Below are 20,880 nucleotides of genomic sequence, written 5' to 3'. Positions count from 1 at the left end.
CAGCAGGTAGTAAGCCCTCAGTAAGTGATGGTCGTTATTTTCAGGTTTCATTTCTTTCCATTTCCTTCCAAAGCCTAACCATCCCAAATTCCGAGTTTCCCCCAATACAGCCCATGGGCTTTTCCGCCCTAGTACGTTTGTCTAGGTCATTTTTTTCTGCCTGGTGCTCCAATCCTCCTTCTCCCTAGTTCAGATATCTTCTCCTCTGGGAATCCTCTCTTCACCACACCCCCCTCCTTCCCGTCAGAAGGAATTGCTCCTTGATTTGTGTCCTGCTAAGAAAAGAAAACAACTCCATTTAGCACTTAGTTCTTTGTGCCTTGTGGTTCGGTTAACTCTTTCAGAGCCTGCCTCCAAGAGTGGCGGTCTCTGGGGAACGGTGCTGGGTAAGTAGCCTCTGAGTGTCATCCAAGGCGTCCAGCAGAGTGCGGGACAGAGGAAACTGGCTGCTGTGCTAAAAGGGGTCCAGTTTAACCCTTGGAAGCCCGGTCCAAGACCCTCCCCAGGCCGCGCCCACCGTGAGTGAATCCCTGCCCCTCGGCTGGTCCGCTGGTCCGCGTCACCTGAGCCCGGCTGGCTCCCCAGGGGTCCCTCCGGCTCCTCCCCTGGCGGTCCCTCCCGCCCCCTCCCGGCGGTCGGTCCTGTCCCCTCCTCCACCCCGTGGCGGAGCCCTGCGGAGCTGAGGGCGGAGCGTCGCAGCCGATGGCTGGGAGCCGGGCTGGGAGGCGCTGGGCGAGCAGTGGGTTCCAGACGCGTTGCCGCCTGGTTGGGAGGCTGGCATGGCTGTGTGCTTGTGAGCGCGGAGCGCGCAAGTGGCCGCTGCCACCATGCCCGGGGGCGTGGGCGCTGCCCGGCTGTGCCTGCTGGCGCTCGCCCTGCCGGGATGGACCAGAAGTAAGTGGCAGGGCGCGGGAGGGTTGGAATGGGGATGGAGGCGGGTGGGCTAGGTGGCTGGGGGACCTGGGAGTTGCCTCCCCGCAACTCCGCGGGGCTGCGCCCCCGCAGTCCCCCAGCCTGGGATCTCTGGCTTTGTTCCCACGTTGTGCGCCCTGGGAGGTGGTGGAGGTCCTGAGCAGGCAGAAAACAGCCGCCCTCTCTCTTTCCTCTGTTTTTCTGCTTTTAGCTTCTCTTTCCGCTGCTTTTCTAGTCTCTCCTCTTTTCTCCAGTCTTTGTGTGTGTGTTCCTATAAATACATACTGATAAAATTGGAACCATACCATATGTACAGTTTTGTGTCTTGCATTCTCGACTTCACATAATGAACATTTCTCACATCGTTAAATTCTCCAGAAACATGATTTTAACGACTATAAATTCCATCAAGAAATCGCCGAAGTATGATTTTCAAAAAGTTAAAAACATGACTCTCATATAAATATAGGATGAATGGGTGATAAAGATTTGTTCAATTCATGAAGGAGGCAGTGAATGGAATGGTAAGGCTGGTTCAAAGCATTAGAGGAACAGGGGTGATACAGACATTGGAGAAAGAACGTTGAAATAATGTGCTGGGACAGATGCAAAAGTGGTCAATGCCCCATGGGGCCAAACAACCATAATTCTTACTTATCTTTCTACTATGCTGAAGTCATTTCCATCTCTGCTGGACAGAAATCTACAGTAGACGCATAATGGAGTATAGTTTTTAAATTAATAGTAAATACAAAAAGTCAGACAAAGGTACATTCCCCTAGATAATTCAGTGATCTATGGCATGGCCTGTTGAACAATGCTACAATGTGCCATTGAAAGGGCCTCCTGCTTGCTCTTTGCCTTATTTCCAAGTTTTGAGCAATTTTTCTTAAGATATACTGCGTTCCTCTATTATTGAGCCTTTAGCTCGCTTTCAGCATCCTTTGCATCATAAAGATCATTTCATTCCTTTAAATATTCCATTGGCTATCATATAATTCCTTTATTGTTGCAAAGAATCTAGACTTATCAGAGCCACCAGAGCCTCCCTGGTGCCACCATGCATATATCAAGCACCTACCATTGTGCTTGGGGCATAGTTAAGTACTCAGAAAACATGTAATGAATAAATGAATGCATTGCTTCTGATTGTTACCAATGTGATGAAACTAATGCTAGTCTAATGTGATTGTTTTTAAGATATATTTTAATTGAGAATATATCAGTAATCTGAAAGGAAACTTCATCACTCATAATCCCGTCACTTTATCAGAACAGCTATGGCCATCTTTTCTATCATTCATTGCATTCTATATGATTGATGTGGTTGGTTTAGACAGACTAGATCTTGGAGTCCTCACTCCCATCCTCAGGAGTCTTATAGATTTGGACTATTCTTATGGAGACTAATTTGCCAAGTTTTTGGGAAATGACCACTTGATTAAGATTGCCTGCAACCAGTGTTTGAGGTCTCCACTGCCGAGAACAAGTCTCTTCCCGAACAAGTTTCCATTTGCCTTTCTTGCAAAATAGGAATTCTGCTACCTCCCTCCCAGGGTTGTCATCGGGATGAAGGAGAATGGGGAGGTGAGATTGATTTGGAAAGTAGAGTGAGATCCAAATGCAGACTTGCCGTTAGGAAGCTCAGGTTCATGCAGTGATGCTTTGTGCGTTGGGAAGCAATTTCCCAGTGACTCCACCAGTAATGCTATGCGATGGGCAGGTAGGAATTCTTGTCTTCATTTTCCAGAAGAGAAAACTGAAGCACAATGGGAATAATGTCCATGGGCTTGGCCTCCAGAATATACCCAGAATCCAACCACTTCATTCCTCTCCACTGATATCATCCTAGTCTGAGCCGCTATCATCTCTCACCAGGGCTCCTGCAAGCTTTGCCTTCCTGCTTCTACTCACGCCTGCCCGTCTCCTTCACCCCAACCCCTATCACCACCCAGCAGGCTGGGTGATCTTTTAAAAACTGAATACGGATCATATTGCTCTGTGTTTAAACCCGCCAGTGCCTTCCAAGTCTATTTATAATAAAATCCAGACACTTGCCATGGCCTCTGTAACATCAGACCCATGGCTGGCTGTCTTGCTGACCCCGTCTCCTACCTACTTCTCCCCTCGTTTACCAGGCTCTAGTTACCTCTGCCTTCTGCTTCCTTAAGCAGGCTAAGTCTCCTTCTGTTCAGGCAGGGCCAAAGCGCTTGCCCATTCCTCTCCCTGGGTGCTCTTCTTCCAGATTCTCGCTTGGCTGCTGTTTTCTGGTCCCTCGGGTCTCAATGAAAAGACATCTCTGCAGACCATCCTGTTTAAAATAGGCTTCCCCCTTTTCAGTCTCCTTAATCCATGACCCTGTTGTATCATTGGAGAATATTTATGTATCGTCCATCTCCCACCTCCAGAAGCTACATCTCCCACTTCTTGAATAAACTTTGTGAGGCATGCAGAGACCTTGTTAGCCCTGTATTGCTAATAACTAGCAGAGTGCCTGACCCATGGTAAGTGTTGAGATCCTGGAATCCAGCAGGTCTTCTAATGACCCAGCATGGGGTTCTTCCCAGTTGGCAGTGCATGCCTGGCTTAGCTAGAGGACAGAGATCTGGGGTTCTAATGGTTGTGCATCCTTTATTGACAGGAGGAAGTGTGGAAGGCAGCCCCCAGCTACAGCATGAACTGATAATACCTCAGTGGAAGACGGCAGAAGGCCTCATGAGAGAAAAGGTGAGACCAAAAGCTCTCGTTTTCAGAGGCAGGAGTTGACGACTCCATTCTGTGAAGCTTGGGGCCACCTGCTCAGCTTTCCTGGAGGCCCTGTCATCACCGTTAATTATTTGTGACCCACTCTATCCTCTCTGCGTGTCATTTTTGGAATCTCAGATGGGACTTTCCTTCATTGTGGGTCAAACTTCTAGGACACTTCCAAGTGCTGTTAGTTGAGGAAATGAAAATCCACGTTAATGCTGACACAAGCTAAGTTCCAATATGTGTCACAAAAACCGCCGACTCTCAATTGAAATTGATTAAATATTGTCATTCTTATTTTTGCTCTGCATAATACATGCTTTATTTTATTGATGAGATAATATACTTGGAGAGAAAATGATAATCCAAACTACTTTTTAAAGCAGAGGCCGGGTAGGGACCTAGTACTGGAGGATATATCTTAAAATCCAATAGGCTTCCCGGGCCACAATACCAGCAAACTGCACCGGCCTTATCAGGGGGATCAGGAATAAGACAGTAAACAGTACCCTGTGCTTGTAGAGAGGACTTCTGCAAATAGGATAATCTTTGTGCTTCTGGTTTTCACAGCTCAAGTGAAACTTGGAAGAGCTAGAAGGAAGATGTGATTGTCGTGGGCTAATACAAGTTATGGGACCTTCCACTTTCTGAGCTCCAGTTTCCTCATTTATAAAATAGGGCTTAGAGGAATAAGAAGAAAGAGGGCTGGGGAGGGGTGGGGGGGAGGTGAATAAGATCCCTTTGGGTTCAACGGGTCAGTGATTTATTGGGCAACGTATAAGAGCAAGATTATAGTAGGAGAGGGGAGAGGGCTGTGTCAGTAAAGATGTCAGACTTTGTGGCTTTTGAATCTGGAGAGGTTAAACAGGGAAAATGCCTGGAATCCTTAAAGTTATGGCTAGAATAACACAGACATGTCCAAAAATTCTAGGACAAATGAAAGCAAGGAACATTTTATCCTAAAGACGATACATGAATGAAATTCATTTCATCAAAAAGTAGGAAAAGCTGTAAATAGCCTCAGGAAAAGTCTAGACAAATTAATGGATGGCCATCCTAGAGCAGGTTATTTTTAAAAATTGAGATCTTAAATAGTCCCACCTATCCATTATTGCTGAGGAATGGCTCTGATACTCTTTGTAGAGGCCTCTCTGTTTCTTCCAGATGTGGGATACCAGGCATCCTCAGGAAGGGCCTGAAAAACAAAGTCGAGCCCCAGATCCTGTCTTTGTTTCCCAGCCATTGTCTGCCCAGAATCTGGGTCATTATATTGTGTACTAGTAGTTAGCACAGTGCCTGGCACCATAAGTATTTGTTGAATGAGAAACATGAATGAATGTCAGAGAGAAAGAGAGAGAGAGAGAGGAGGAGAGGAGAGGAGAGGGAGAGAGAGAGGAGAAATAAGTCTCACTCAGGCTTCTTATTCTCATTTACATAATTTATTCATCAAACATCAATTGAACACTCACTGTATACTAAGTATTGTACTAGAGCTTAACAAGGATGCAATATACAGGACAGATTTCCAATACCCTGCGGAACTGAAGATCTGTTTAATGTAGCCCTAAAGCGAAAGGAATTTTAACCCTTCTCTGGGGGAAATACAAACAGTGGTCAGCTCCCTAGGAGTGGCGATGTCCCTTCCTAGCAGAGTGGCGTTGCAAGAGAAAAGCTGAGTAAAGCTGGACACGGAAGCTGCATAGATCCTTGCAGTGCTGTTTCATTGTTTTGCTTGAAATGTCCCCTGGAAACAAGGAACATTATTCTTTAAATATCAGTGTCTGAGCATCTTCCAGACCAGAGAGAAATATATTTAGATGACCCACTTAAAAATAAATATCTGTACTCATGTTGCAGCTTTTGTCTCTTTGAGGGAGAGGTGACAGTGCTTTGATTTGTGTCAACTTCCCTTTTTTGCGTGGGCTGTCACATGGCTACCTACTTCTTGGATAAGAGAATATCTACAGCTCTGTATAATACAATGGAGCAAAGAGTGTCCTTTCCAAAAATGGTGGGGGAACAACTGGATATCCATGGACACACACACAAAGAAACAACAAAACACAAAAAAAACAAAAGAGTCTAGATAAAGGCTTTACACCCTTTCCAAAATTGAATGCCCACTTGGGACTGTGCCCCTGAAGCCTAATGTGATTGGGCAGGGCCCTTGCTCCAGAACTCCCCAGAGTAAAGTGGCAAAGAACCAGCAGCCAGAATAGGTGCTGGCAAGGCTGAGTTAGGGCATCAGAAACAGAGAAGTGAATCCCTTAGTGAAAGTTATTGGGCAAACATCCACCCAGCTTCCTCTCCCCATGGTTTTGAAATGTCCCTTCTTAAGAGAAGTCAATAGGATAAATTAGCAACAAAACAAAACAAAAAACAGGGTTGCTCAAGCATCCTGGATCAGAAAGTTCAGATCTCATCAGAGCCCTGAAAGGCTCAGGTCTGCTTAGAAGCGGCGGCTCCCAGCCAGAGGTGGCAAAGCAGGCGACCCACTTCCTCAGACACAAGACTAAGTTTTCAGGTCCACCTTAAAAGGGGGAGAAATTCCACTCTAGCAAGAGCTTCTGTGGATTGAAAGAGACTTCAGGAGTTTATCAGTTTCTTGGTATCAGTTTACAAGGCACATGTTTAAAATATCCCCCAATATTGATGCTATTTAAAATATTTAAATAGATTTAAATACGTAAATACCCTGTTTTAAATAAATAATGTCTTCCTTCAAAAACACATGTAGTTTAACCGCCCTAAGTTGAATTGTTGAAGCATGGAAGTTTCTTATGACTTGGATTTTTAATGTCTTTGAAATTTTCCACAATAATAAGGTAAAAAGAGATTTTTAAAAAGCGCTCTCTTAAGCAATTATAAAAATATAGAAAGTTGCATAAAAGAAAATAAAATTAGCTAACGATCCCACTGCCTAGAGGTAACTATGGTAACTTATTTAGGTGTTTTTTCACTGTACTTTTTTCCTTTACAAAAGCATATTTAAATAAAACATACAGTGTTGTATTTTGAGTCTTTGTGCTCAATAATTATCATGTATACTTTCTTGATAATTTAGAAATTATTTAAAGTGATTGTTTTTGATGACTGTCTAGTATTTTGTCATATGGATGGATGGATCATTTAACGGTTCTGCTATTTTGGAGATTTAGGTTATATTTTATTACTCAGTATTATAAGTAATGAACAGCCTTGTTTTTAAACCTTTGCCCGTACTTCCATTTGTTCCTTTCAGATAGAGTCTTATATTACTGGGTGAGAGGGTCTAAACACCTTAAAAGTCTTAGTCCATACTGTCAAATTATTTTCCAGTGAGTTGGTATCAGTTGAAATTCTCACTGGTAGGGTCTGAGATTGCCCATTTTACAGTATGCTCCACTGCACTGTGATTTATGGTTTTAAAAAAATCTTTGTCACTTGGTGTTTTTTTTAAGGTATCTTTTTTAAAAAATGAGAGAGAAGGGGGAGGTGCCAGTGATATTGATGCTTATCGGCCATTTGTATGATATCTTAAATGATCTGTGCTGGTTGCATAGCAACTTTGGGCATCAGCAAATTTTCTCTTGTATGTAAAATGTATTTTCTTTTGGACCTATAAAACCTTAGTTTGAAGTGCTCCTAGTTATCTCCTTTGAGATAATTGGGGGTATCCAAACCGAGAGCCAAAACAAAATAATATAAATAAGAACCCACTATGAAGAGGCCTTCCCTGGTATTTTAGATAATAGCCAGCATGTATTGGGGGCTTCCTATATGCCAGATACATTTTTTGCATTCACTATGTCACTGAATCTTTACAAGAGCCCCATAAGGTTGATTATTATTATCTCTGTTTTATAAATGAGTAAACTGAGCTGTAGGAAGCATAACCGAGTTCACATCCCTGCAGTTTCAGAGTCAGCACTTGAATCCAGATCTGACTGCACAACATTTGCTGTTGAAGATGTTTTCCAGCATTTCCCTTGACCAGACCTGCGTGCAAGCCCTTAACACCACACTTCAGCTTGGGGTTTCGTTCCTTTGTCTTTTAGGAGAAGAAGGCAGATGGGGGAGGGGAATTGGGTCCTTCTGGGATCGAAGCTATTTTATGTTTGGGCTGGAAATGCAATTGACACTTTCTCGTTCACTTCCGGACGCTTAATGTCAGTGCACTGTGCTAGAGCCTCTGTCTGTTCCTGGGACCCTCCAGCCTGCTTTCAGGAACTGACATTCTTTTGTTGTTGCTTTTAGCATCCACTCAAAGCTGAGCTCAGGGTAATGGCTGAGGGACAACAACTGATCCTGGACCTGGAGAAGAATGAGTAAGTGCACTCCTCCTTTGTCTGAAATGAAACAATTTACTTCCATGTCAATGCCGGATGCAGGTGCCGCTGTTCTGGAAGGAAGCAGTTAGTGAAGTGACTCAAGCACTCAATACTCGGTTTCTTTGTGGGGAGCCTCTTGGAAAGACAGCACATCCACAATCTTTTGACTTGCTGTGGAATTACTGGACTGTTTAACGTCTTCCTCGAATTTCCTCAGGCCGTATTTCCGGGGCCTCTCTCTCTCTCTCTCTCTCTCTCTTTCTCTCTCTCTCTCTGAGAAAAGCGAGGGAGGGATGTACTGGAGGACTCTGGCAGCTGTCTTACTAGCTGCAGTACAGGGCATGGCAGGAAGTGAAGGAGGTTAGAGCAAAACAGCAGAGAGGAGAGTCAAGGGGGAGTGTTCTGGGATTTGGCGCCTCAAACCCTGGCTGCTGCATCTGTTCTGGGTCAGCTAAATCTGAGATTCTGCCAATAAGGGCATGGTCAGCAGTCTCCTGGCTTCATTGAGCTGGTTCTTCCGTCTTCCTAACCTCATTCATCTTGGGTGGCGGCCTGACTCAGAAATATTTCCACATTGATTTGCCATCAAGCACAGTTGTATCTTGATTCATGTTATTGACCAGGTGAACAGACGTGATGCATGGCTATGTCTGTTGCTTGTTCTTGGGCCATCCCCAATCTGCTTGGCCGCTGGGGAGATCTTCTTACTTGGCCAGGAGACACTAAAGGCCTTTGGTATTTGCCCACTAACAGTCCTGTTTAATTCTGCTGCGCAGACCTTGCAGATAAGGCTGCATGGTTCGGATAATTACCCCTCTCCTCTTGACAGTCTCTAGCGTCCCCTGGAAGCAGATGAGTCATCAGACACATCACTGCCAAGATAAGGGATGGATACCCCTTTCCATCCCTTTCCATATCCAAAAGGATGGGAACAGCTGCTAAGCTTGGGTGGGAAGTGAGAATATCAATTATTCCAAATCTGGGCCCTCAGAAGGTGGGTGAGTGGAGTCAGAAGTGTGGTAAGTGTGGACTTCATCATGTGTGGCAATGGGGCTACATTCATGTCTTTCCTCTGCCTCCAGAAAGATGGGCATCTCACTCTTTTTGCTACTTGTCTCTTGAGACTCAAACCAGCCCAAGAATGTGTTCTTTTTTTCGCATTTCCTTGGAACAGACCTGGCTGGCTGTGTCCTCAGAGGGTGCAGGCTCTGCCTGCCTAGGATTTCTCCTCACGTTGTCTTGCTTTTGTCCTACAGGAAAAGACTGTTAGAGGCTCTGTTCCTGACACTCTCTCTGAGCGGTCGGCTTTAGTTTCTCATGGCTCAGCCCTGTGGTTCTAAATCTAAACATTGCCTATTGCCATCTCAGTCTAATATGTCTGCTTTTCCTCCCCAGTGGAGCATTTGACCCTTCAGCTTCCTCTGGGCAGTCTACAGCGTGGGGTTGCTGTCATGGACAAATCCTTAGGCATTGGACTGGCCAAGAAGGGATCTAGCACTCATCCTTCCCTCCTGTTTTGGAACCTTTGCCAGTGGTCATAGGAAGTTATAGTGGGAAGACACATTAGAAACACTGAGTGCAATGGACATATGTGTGGATGCAGAAACTTTGACTCAGAGAGGGATAGGTACTTGTCTGAGGTCACACAGCAGGTAAATGAGGGAGGTGAGACTAGGATCATTTCTGTTCTTGGTGTGGTTCTGGAGTCAAAAAGAACCCGTGGATTTGGTTGTATTGTCTGCTGCTCTCAGCAGCTTTCTGCTTCCCAGTGAGCAGTGGGGGGCTGGACGTGGTTCCTGGCCTCCTTGAGCTGGCAGGAGGCGGGAGACTTAACAAAAATGGAAACAGCAGCGCCAAATATGATGACCTCATCAGGTACTCCTGGGGAATGGCTTCCTGCTATTTTCGTCTAAATTGGGCTTTTTGTTTTTGAACATGTGTTAGCAAGCGGAACTCCAACTGCACACGACTTCCTAGTGTGTTTATTTCCCAAACCCTTCTCATTCATGGTGCATGCGAGTCCGGATGCAAAAAAAAAAAAAAAAAAAAAAAACTCGGAGGGGCTGGGATGATGCTTTTCTGATTTTTCAAATTTCTGTTAAAGTTTTTATAATCCTGTGATATTTGAGGGGAAACTAGGTCCTGTGCTCAGTGACTCCTCAGGCTCTGGTTCTTAAGTTCCTTGATTGATTCATTTTTTTTTTCATCTGCTATGCATCTACAGTATTCCAGGCACCAGTGTCAGGACTGGGGTACAGCTGTGAATAAAACAGTTCTGCCCTGTAGTGGTGGGAAGAGTAAACAAATAAACAAGTGAATGTGTAATCTGTCCCATAAAAAGTACTATGGAGGAAACAAAGGAACATAACCACTCAGGAGAGCAGGGGTGGGGAGGGAGTAGCTGATTAGGCCTCGGTGGTGAATTGATATTTCAGTCGAGACCTGAAGAAGGTGAAGAAGTGAGCCATGTGGACGGCTAGGAGACGGCAATTCCAAGAAGAAGAAACAGCCAAATTCAAAGGACCTAATAGATTAGAAAGGTTTTCACTTCCCCTCCTACATTTCCCCGTACACTGGATTCTCAGATTCTTCCCCTTCCCCCCCCACCCCCCACCCCAGGAGCTGTGGGCATCTGTGACTCTGAGGGGAAAGACAGGACATTTCTAATTTCGTTTTCATCATCCTGAGGTGTCTGGCCTTCTCCCATCAAATCAAAGCCCACGTGCTAATGCATGGCTCAAAATAGCAGTGAGCAGACCTTTAATGGAATTCACACATGGAGAGATGGCCAGGAATGGTGAGGATGGAGGGGCCTGGGGGATGGGCCAGGAGAGGGAGGCCCTCCGCTCAGGCAGCAGATACCCCAAGATGCCTTAGCTCAGTAGCTCGGCAGCCAGCAGCCTTTTTCTGCTGTGAAGCAACTCAGAATAAACGGATGACATTCCTGTGGGAGACACACACCCTTTTCTCTGCTGAGTGCATGTGGATTGTAGGGATCATCTGAGTACAGCTTTCATGTCAGATAGTCCTGGGTTCAGATTCTGCCTCTCCCACTTACTAGCTGGATAGCCTCTTTAGGCCTCAGTTTCCCTATCTGGGGTGTAATGATAATCCCACACTGGGAGGATGAAATGGGACGGTGCGTGTACAGGGCCCAGCGTGGTGCCTGGCTTGTATTCCATACTCAGTAAATGGCAGCTACTATTATTTTTTGCTTGTAGTTATGTAATTGCAAAGGCAATACCTGCTCATTGTAAAATATGTAGCAGAACCAAAGTATGATACTCGTGGGCCCCATCTCACAGATGCGCACATACCCGCTGCTATTTTTGTTGGGGAGGGAGGAGCAGGAAATGAGATTACACTATACATATTGTTCCACATTTGTTTTTTCAGACTCAGCTGTATGTCATGAAGGTAGCACTCTGCTGTAATAAAGTACATATTACATTGTTTTATATTTATTCACATATACACATACTTTGCAAGTGTTGGTGCAGAGCTGTGAAGAGAACCTTACTTGTGGTTGGGGCAGTGTGGTACAGTGTAGAGATTACTGAGTTCAGAGACAGTCTTGTGGAATTGGTCAAAAAGTCATTTGTCCCTCCTGGACCTCAACTTTCTCCTGTGTCAAATGGGGATTTTGTCCCAGTTAGGCTCTCAGAGCTTCTCCCTCACGACCTATTTAAAGGATACCCTATTTAAAGGATACCGTGTTTGTGGAAAAATGGAAAACAAGTCCCTGCCTCAGAGAATTTCTCTCTAATTGTGGAGACATCCCTGGAAATAGGGAGCAGTAGGATAAACGCAAATTGCTCCTAAAACCATGGACCTTGAAGTTGAGGATGAACTGCTAGTAGCTCGGGACCCACCGTTTAGGCAACAGAAACACGAGAAGGGAAATTACAGAGAGGAAATTATGGGCTGCTATTTTTAAGCTACAATTTTGAGGCATATATCCATAATATTTGTTCTCCATGTAATTTCCCCCATGCTGTGAGGACTGCCTTGCCAATCCGGAAACCATATTGGACAAAAACTTGTTTGCTGAAATCAAATGGAACCTTCCCTGAGCTATAGGCCTCTGGGGAGATGCATGCCTCCAGGGAGATGTAGGCCCTGGCTCTCTTCTCCTTTCTCCATTTTTTTCCCAGGAGGAGGGCATACTGAACTGTTGAACCAGCTTGCACGATGCACATTGGGCTGCATTACTAGAGGGCAGGATCTCTACATTACAAGGTCACCTTCAAAAGCAAAGGAACATCTCAACCAGTGGGAACTGTGCCCAGAGGACCTTTGGCCATAGGCTTCTCCCAGCTGGTCTCTTAAGCACATCCTGGAACTCTCGTCTCTTCACCATCCTCTCCTTTCTTGAGTCCGAATGATGATCAGATTTAGGTTTTGGCTTGGAAACGGGACCGATGTCCTTTGGTCTCACCCTTTCATTGTGCTCCAGCCCTGGCTAAAGCGAGATCCTGTTTGCACAAGTTAAGGTAGTAAGAATGGACAGTTATTTTCTTTTGTGTATATATCTCCCTCTACCTCCAGACCTCATGAAGAGCAGTACTTGTCAAGGCAGAATTCGGGCTTTTTGAGGCTTACTGACTGTAGTACCCACCATTACTTCTGACTTTAATCTCTCTTCATACCTCTGATTTTTTATCAGCCCCTCAGAGATGCCATAGGGAAGGAGACTGCTTTTGTTGCCCTGGAAATCAAGCTACAACCTGAAAAATTAACAGTCATTCTCTCTAATGGAGTGATTTAGCTCCCTAATTGCCTCCTTTTTCCCCTCACCCTGTTTGAGTTGTACAGTACTCGGGAGGACCCAAGAAGGGGAGAACTAGCAGGCAGGGAAGAAGTTTTCCAGCACTAGACAGGAAGGATTAGTTTCCACCTCTCACTGCTTCACTTCCCTTCCAAAGAGGCCTGGTAGAAATATGTAGCTAATTCAGAGCAAAACCCTGCCTACTGCCCAGGCCATGGCACCCTCCCCCACCTCCACCTTCCCAGCTTCTTCTTGCATCAGGAGTGTACTTTAACGTCTTATCGAGGAAAAAGGACAACTCTTTGTCTCTCTCTAGTTGTTGGGAGCTTCATTTGTTGTTGGCAAGATTCGATGTCCTGGATCAAAGGGAAGCCTAAGAAAGGCTTAAGACGATATCCCAATGCGTTTTGGAAACCATGCTTCACTGAGTTGCATTTAAATGAGTCGCAGACATATGGATTACATTTCACTTAAAATACACATGGCTTAAGAAATTAGAGGATATCATTCTTTAACCAAGTACTTGGCAGATCTGAAGTATTCAAAATGTTTTTCCAAACTCGGCACGCAGCTGGGCTCTCCATTCCCCGCAGCTGAGATTGTATAACCTAAGGAGACCGGTGCCGCCAAGGAAACGGTTGGATGGATGGGTGGGGACACCAGAATTTGATGAGAACTGCCTGTGAGTGTTTGAAATTGTTTTTGAAGTATCAGGAACTGAATTAACCCTGCTGTGCTGACTCTGAGGCAGTGAGCACATAAGTGAATTTAAATTCCAAGTGCTGTGCTCGGTCCACACCTTGCCCCCAAGAGACCTCGTGGTCCTGTTTGAGATGGAGTTTCCAGTGGGAGCTTTTTAGACTGAGACCGGTCTCATTTACAATTCTCATGATGTCCAGAACCCCTGGAGTGGCAGACCAAATGGATCACTAGCCAATCTGGTGGGATCTTTGTATAAGCCAAATTCTCAGCCCTACCCCTGCACAAACGGGGTCTCCATTATTTCTAAATCATTGGAAACATGATATGGTTGTCTTAGGGTCCATTGCGTAACTCAGTCTCAGTCATTAGGAGTGGTGATCTGAAAGGATGAAGGAAGAGAGGACCAAGGAGCATCCGGAAGTGAAATAACCTGGGCGTGCTGACTCTTGAGGGTTGGGAGTACCTAAGTCCGAAACACCACAATCCAGAGAGCAGGACAGGCTTGGCTTTGGTGTAGAGAGACCCACATTCATTTCCAGGCAATGGCACTTCCTGGATATGTGGCCTTCAGCAAGTCCTCTGTCTTCTGCATGTTATTTCTTCATCTGTGTTCACAATAATACTCCTTCGTGAGTATTTACTGAGAGCCAGTCACTGTGTGAGGCACTTCACATACTGTCTTATATAATCCTCACGGCAGCCTTTTGAAGGCGACATTATTGTTATTCACCTTTTATAAATGAGAAAACCTTACGGGTGAGGAATTCAAGTAATTTACCCGATGTCAGGCAGAGCCAAGAGCCAAACTCAGGGCTACCTGCCTCTTACTATATTCTACCACCTGTAGATCATACACATTAATGCCTTCATTGCAGGGTAGGGTGGGCTGAAAAATGCCCCCCCCCAACTGCCCCAAAATGTCCACATTCTAATCCCTGGAATGTGAGGCTGTGCTGCCTTATATGGCAAAAGTGTCTTTGTAAATGTGACTAAATTAAGGATCCTGACAAGGAGAGATTATCCTGGATTATCTGGGTGGGCACTAAATGCAATCCCAAGTATATTTGTAAGAGGGAGGCAGAGGGAGATTTGCTCGTTGGTAGAAGAGGAGAAGGCAGTGTGACCTCAGAGGCAGAGATTGGCGTGATAAAGCCCCAAGCCAGGCAGCTGCCGGAAGCTGGAAAAGGCAAGGAATGTCATCTCCCACGGGGACAGCAGCCTTGCTGACACCTTGATTTTGGCCCAGTAATACTGATTTCATTCTTCCGGCCTCCAAGAACTGAGAGAGAATAACTTTCTGTCGTTTTAAGCCACCAAGTCTGTGGTAATTTGTTACACAGCAGCCATGGGAAACGAATACACAAGAGTTTGTGGCTTTTAGCCATAATGTCCTATCATGGGCTTAGTACAATGCCTGGCACACAACAAGCAGGTTTTCAATACCTGCTAACTTTCATTAATGCAAAATCAAGAACAAGTGCTTTCTACAGTGTCTTGATGATGCAAAGCATTGCATGGGTCCCTTGTGACAGTCTTCGAGTATGAAAGTGAGAAGAGAACCCTGAGAAATAGTGTGTATGGGTATCGTTTATCAGCATCTCCCAAGTTCCAGGTCTGCCGTCCTTCTGACTGAGGAATGGTGGTCAGCTATTAATAACGACGTCAGCAATCACAGTAATGGCCACCATGTAGGCGATGCCTCTATAGCAGACTCTGTTCTGCAGTCTCTACGTGGGTCGTCTCCCTGAATTGTCACAACAGCCATATGAGGTGTAGGTACCTGTATTAGCGCTACTTGGCTAGTTAGACCCTGAGGCATGGAGTCATGGTACTTGCCCAAGGTTAGCTGGGCGGGAAGGGCAGAGCCAGCCTCTTGACCACGGCCTTATATTGCCTCTGGGATGCCCTGCCCTTGCTCCGTTTGCTCTTCTTCAGTTAGCACTGGTGTTACTTCTCTGTTATTCTGCCCTCGCTCTTTTCTTTCCTTCTTCCTTCCCTCGGCCCTGGTTAGAATTTGGATTTCAGTGTCCTGGAGTGGTGTAATCCAGGCAGGTTGGATTCAGAGCCTGGCGCCTAGCACCCACTGATGATGGGCACTTTGGCAAGTTGCCTCGCCTTTGCTAGTCTCAGTTTCCTCATCCACAGGATGGACCTAATACTAGTGGCCACCTCGTCAGATGTCGTGTGAATTCGATGATGTCATGCCCTTAAAGGACTTACATCACGCCTAGTGTACTGTGAGAGCCCAATAAATAGTCGCTATTATTTGTATTTTGTAAGGTCAGAAAAACATTTGAGAATGAAGAAAGAGGGAATTCCCCTGAGTTGGTTTCCAAATGTAAATGTAATTAAGAAGACTTGACCTTAAAACCCATTGCCCACTGGGAGGAAGCTCACTTCTGCTCTCCAGCCGTGTCCGGTGTGACCTCACTGTATCTCAAGAGGACGGCTTTGCAAGGTTCTCTGGTCCGCCAAACTGTACCTCCTCTCTGTGCCTGTAGACTCAGCGCCCAGCCCTTCCCGTGGCAAGGCCCTGGACTGTACAATAAGGAGGTCAGGATTTGTTCACCGGGTTCCGGCTCTATCTTCTTCCAGGGACCCACAGCCAGGGCTGCCTGTGTAGCCAGGAAGGACGTCCACAGTTTTCTTTTGTCTCGAGCTTATTTCTCCTGGCTCCGCTTCAGCAGGAGCACAGGGTGAAGTGAATGAGAGGAAGCTGTCAGCTGCCCTGTTGGCCTTAGATGGACCCTTGTCAGAGGGAAGGGAAGCTGTGCACTGGGGGAAGTCAGGAATTGATTCTTGAGTTTGAGGATTCCTTTACCATCAGACTGTTCAACAACAGCTGGTCTCCAGTGAGAGAGCATTTACCGCCAACATACATAGTTACGTAGGTTTTTTTAAACCCTACGTATATTTACCCAAATGGGGTTGTATGGTATCCTCAGTTTTATAACCTTTTCTTTCGCTTGAAACTATAGCATGGACAATCCCAAATCATTTCTTAAAAAATTTATACTAGAACTTTTGGATGTTCAGAAACTTTGATAATAAAATTCTAGAAAAAAAATTGCACAGACAATAGAAATTTAAAATAAATGAGATCATGCTTTATATACTATACTGTAATTTGCTTTTTCATTATTTGTCTTCAATATCTTTCCACATTAGCACATTCATAGACGTGTTTCATTCTTTTTAATGGTGACATAGGATTCCATTGAATGCATGGACCGAAATTTATTACTCTCTCTATTAATGGACAGTTAGATTTCCAATTTCTTGCTATTACAAGTAATGCTACAATAATAGGCTTATGCATAATCTTTAAGCACATTTGCAAGTATTTCTATAGGATTGATACCTACAAGTAGAGTTGAAAGGTCAAATAACAAATATGCTTAAAATGTTTTAAATTTTGACAAATTGTACCTTTCACTCCATAGATTCCTCTCCAAAGGCTGTATGAGAGTATATTATAGATACATTTCTATGTAATTTATCGAATGTTATAGTGTATGTGTGTGCCACAATTAACTTTTAAAATTTATTATAATGAAACATTATCAAATGCACATGGAATTAGAGAGAATAATATAATGAATCCCTATATACCCGTTATCCAGATTCAGTGATAATTAAGATGCTGTGATTAATTTAATCACCCAATATCGATGGGATTCAAGCTGTTTCCTTTTTTTCCCCTTTGTTTTTTTAAACAGTGCCGGAGTGAATATTCTTTTTTTCCTATGTTCCTTATTTTTTATTAAAAAAAATTTTTGTTTTCTGATGTTACCTTTTTTTTTATTATTAGTTTCAGGTGTACAAAACAACATAATGATTAGACATTTACACCCCTCACAAAGTGATAACCCCAATAAGTCTGCTACCCATTCTGACACCGTACAGAGCTATTACTGTACCAATGACTATATTCCCTATGCTGCACACTTTGCATCCTGTGACTGTATATTTTTTAATTAGAGTTGACACTCAATGTTATTTTATATTAGTTTCAGGTGTACAGCACAGTGGTTAGGCATTTACCCCTGTATTCTTTGGATGGTACTTTTAGAGGATCACCTCCTAGACAGGAATCACTGGGTCAAAGGGAATATACGTGGATAGGTAAAGTCCCATTGCCTTTGGCATCTCTATAAGTTAATTTTGTCACCCTTGTTGAGAGGACTTGTTTTCACGCACTCTCATCAGTAAATTAATTGTTGAGTTTGGGCAGACTCTCTGAACCCAAACTCCTCTGCCTGTTTCTTTTAACAGCTTTATTGAGATATAACTTACATAACCATATAGCTCATCCCTTTAAACATACAAGTCGGTATATTTTTAGTATATGTACAGAGTTGTGCGATCCTGCCATATTCTAATTGTTGAACAATTTTATCACTTCAAAAAGAAGTCATTAGCAATGTTATGGGTTGAAATGTGTCCCCCACCCCAAATTCATAGGTTGAAGTCCTAAACCCACAGTACCTCAGAGTGTCCTGATTTGGAAATAAGAGTCATTGTGGATGTTATTAGTTAAGATAAGATCATACTGGAGTAGGGTGGCCCCTGATGCAGCATGACTGGTGTTCTTATCAAAAGGAGAAATGTGGGCATAGACAAGCACACAGGGAGAACGCCATGTGACGATTATAATCATGCTGCCCCAAGCTGAGGAAAAAGCAGAAGCTAGGAGAGAGCCCTGGGACAGACCTTTCCCTATAGCCGTCAGACAGAGCCTGGCTCTGTCAACACCTTGACCGTAGACGTCTTAGCCTCTGAAACTGGGAGAGAATAAATGGGTTTTAAACCACTCAGTCCATGGTATTTTGTTAAGGCAGCCCCTAGCAAACTAATATAAGCAGTCACTCCCGTTCTCCCCCACCCCTAACAGCTCTAGGCAACCACTAGGCTGCTTTCTGCCTCTCTAAATTTGCCTGTTCTGGATATTTCATATAAAAGAGATGATATAATATGTGATCTTTTGTGAATGGCATCTTTCATTTAGTGTACTGTTTGTGAGTTTTATCCATGTTGTATAGCATTTGTCATGACTTCCTTCCTCTTTATTGCTATGCAGTACTCCGTTGCATAGATTTACCACATTTTGTTTATCCATCCATCGATTGGTGGATCTCCTGCCTTTTAAGTGAGAGCTAACCTGTTTCCATTTTACAAGGTTGATTTCAGGAAGTATTGGTCAAGCACCTGTGTGTAAAGCCCTGTGTTAGGGGTTGTAGAGAGTCGGTGCAAACACACTATCCTTGCCACCTGGCAGTGAAAAAAACATCCATCAGCAAAATCCAAGGCAGATTAGAAACTTATGTTACAGAGTGGAAAGTATAGCGCTGAGGAGGCAGGAGGGAAGAGAGAAATTCTGACTGGGAGATAGAGAAAGCTTCTCTTGGGAGTACTGCTTGGAGCTCTGTCTTGTAGGAGTAAGGAGGGGAGGCTTTGGATGAAGAAGGGGGGAGAGGTGAGTGGAAGAAACGAGATTCAGACGGAAAGGAATTCAGACTAAGAAATTAATGTATAAATATTTGGTCTGGATCAAGGGGGAACCAAAGCTGTAGTGCTAATAATCTCTTAGGATTCCAGTATTCTAGCCAGCCAAGTCATGTTAATACGGAAGGGTATATAGGGAATGGGGAAGGGGTTTCTTATGTTTTTTTCCCCCCACAACTGAGCTACCCAAGGATTTGAGTAGTTTAGAGCTCAATTTTTTATTCTCCTATTTTTGACTGACTTGCACTCTCTCTTGCCTGAAGTTAAGCCACCATGTGGTCAGGGAGGTAGGTGGGGTACTTCTAGGAAAGATGCTTGAGGTGCACTTTAAGGCTAGGCTGTATTTTCTACATCTTGGCTGAGAAGGTCTTCCTCCACCCCTCCCAACTGATGGGACATTTGGTCTGAGCCAAGTGGACAGACGTGTACCTGGTGGGAGCTATGGACTGCAAGAGGTGGAGCACATGGCAGAGATGGCTTCTTCACAAGTAGGGGGGTGGGAGTCTCCTGAGAAGCAGGATGTGGTGGGTGGGATGTGGATGGATGTATGGATATGCCTTTGGGTTTGGGAGATGTGCTGGAAGTCCTACCTTCCAGACCTCTAATTTTTTCCCCATCGTCAAGGATGTGCCTCACCTATTCATCCAGACTCTCTGGAAGTTGGAGGATGTTTCTACTCTCCAACCTTTGTGCTTTGGCAATGGAGCATGACTATCCCAGGGAAAAATCTATGGGACCAGGAGGCCTCTGATGCCACATTTACATTCATCCAGGAACTATTTTGATTTGAAGAAAGGAAGCTTACTCTTTTTCTACTTAGAACTCAGTGACAAGCACAGACCTTTGGCTGACACCTCAAATACTAAATGAATAGGTTTTTTTGGCACCCCGGGGCAAGTGACAGGTCTTTCTCCACCTCAACTGGGGGTGGGTATTGGGTCAGAGAATCCCTGGCTTTTTTGACGAGAGTCTCTAGTGTACTGGGGTTGAGCTACGGACTACTCCTTGGGAATTCTTTACTTCCTGTCTTTCTTTTCTTCCCTTCCTTCAGTCAACAACTGTTGTGAGTGCCCTGGGTGTTCCTGGGAGAGCTACGGTCAGCAACACACAGTCTCTGCCATCCTGGGGCTTTGAGCTGAGTGGAGGAGACAAAGCACTAAACAATTACTGAACAATGTGGGTGTGCTGTGATGGAGGAAGTAGAGGTACCATGCGAGCACAGGATAGGGGAACCTGTCCTGGATTGGGGGTCAGAGAAGGCTTGTGGGAGGAAGGTAGAAGTAGGGCAGTGGTTGAGGGGGTAGGGCTTATACAAGGGGAAATGGCAGCCGGAACAAAGGCCCAAAGGTGAGTAACCTTTGAAAAGAAGTTTTTTACAGTTAAAGTAGAGAGCTAGAGGGAGGAAGGAAATGCTGAAAAAAGAGGTTGGCCAGGTGGGGTAAGTCCTTGAAGGGCCTTGTAGGTTCCTTAAAGTGTTTGGGTGTTTATCTTGAGGGCAATGGGAAGCTGATGAACAATATATTTGCGCATGTGTGTGTGTGTATATATATATATGTGTATATATATATAAATTTCTAAACATTTTATTTTTTGTCCCTTTTTAAAAAAATATTTATTTTTTTCAGTCACAGTTGACGTTCAGTATTATTTTATATTAGTTTCGGGTGGAGAGCGTTACAGCATAGTGTTTAGACATTTATATAATTTACGTAGTGATCCCCCCCATTGGTCTAGTACCCACCTGGCACTATACGTAGTTGTTGCAACATTCTTGAATGATATTCTCTATGCTGTACTTTACATCCCCATGACTATTTTGTAACTGCCAATTTGTATTTCTTAATCCCTTCATCTTGTTCACCCAGCCCCCCAACCCACGCCCCTCTGGCAACAGACTCATAGACACAGAGAATAAACTGATGATAAAGAATATTT

General features: G+C 44.5%; 1 protein-coding gene across 2 annotated transcripts in view; it reads left to right on the top strand.

The window, feature by feature from the left end:
* Positions 1-639: 639 nt before the first annotated feature.
* The window catches only part of ADAM19 (ADAM metallopeptidase domain 19), a 76,965-nt gene continuing 56,724 nt past the window's right edge, over positions 640-20,880 (top strand). The window contains exons 1-3 of one of the 2 annotated variants that reach the window (XM_019740367.2): positions 640-894; positions 3,554-3,639; positions 7,897-7,967. In XM_019740367.2, coding sequence (XP_019595926.2) covers positions 828-894; positions 3,554-3,639; positions 7,897-7,967 — 224 coding nt within the window. In that variant the 5' untranslated portion in view covers positions 640-827. Of the gene's footprint in view, positions 895-3,438; positions 3,640-7,896; positions 7,968-20,880 lie in introns of those variants that run through there. The other variant, XM_074313848.1, reaches the window with a different exon arrangement.

Source organism: Rhinolophus sinicus, linkage group LG10, assembly GCF_036562045.2.
Source record: "Rhinolophus sinicus isolate RSC01 linkage group LG10, ASM3656204v1, whole genome shotgun sequence".
NCBI classification, from domain to species: domain Eukaryota; kingdom Metazoa; phylum Chordata; class Mammalia; order Chiroptera; family Rhinolophidae; genus Rhinolophus; species Rhinolophus sinicus.
The sequence above is the reverse complement of the archived record's forward strand: the minus strand, read 5'-3'. Positions and strand labels throughout refer to the sequence as shown.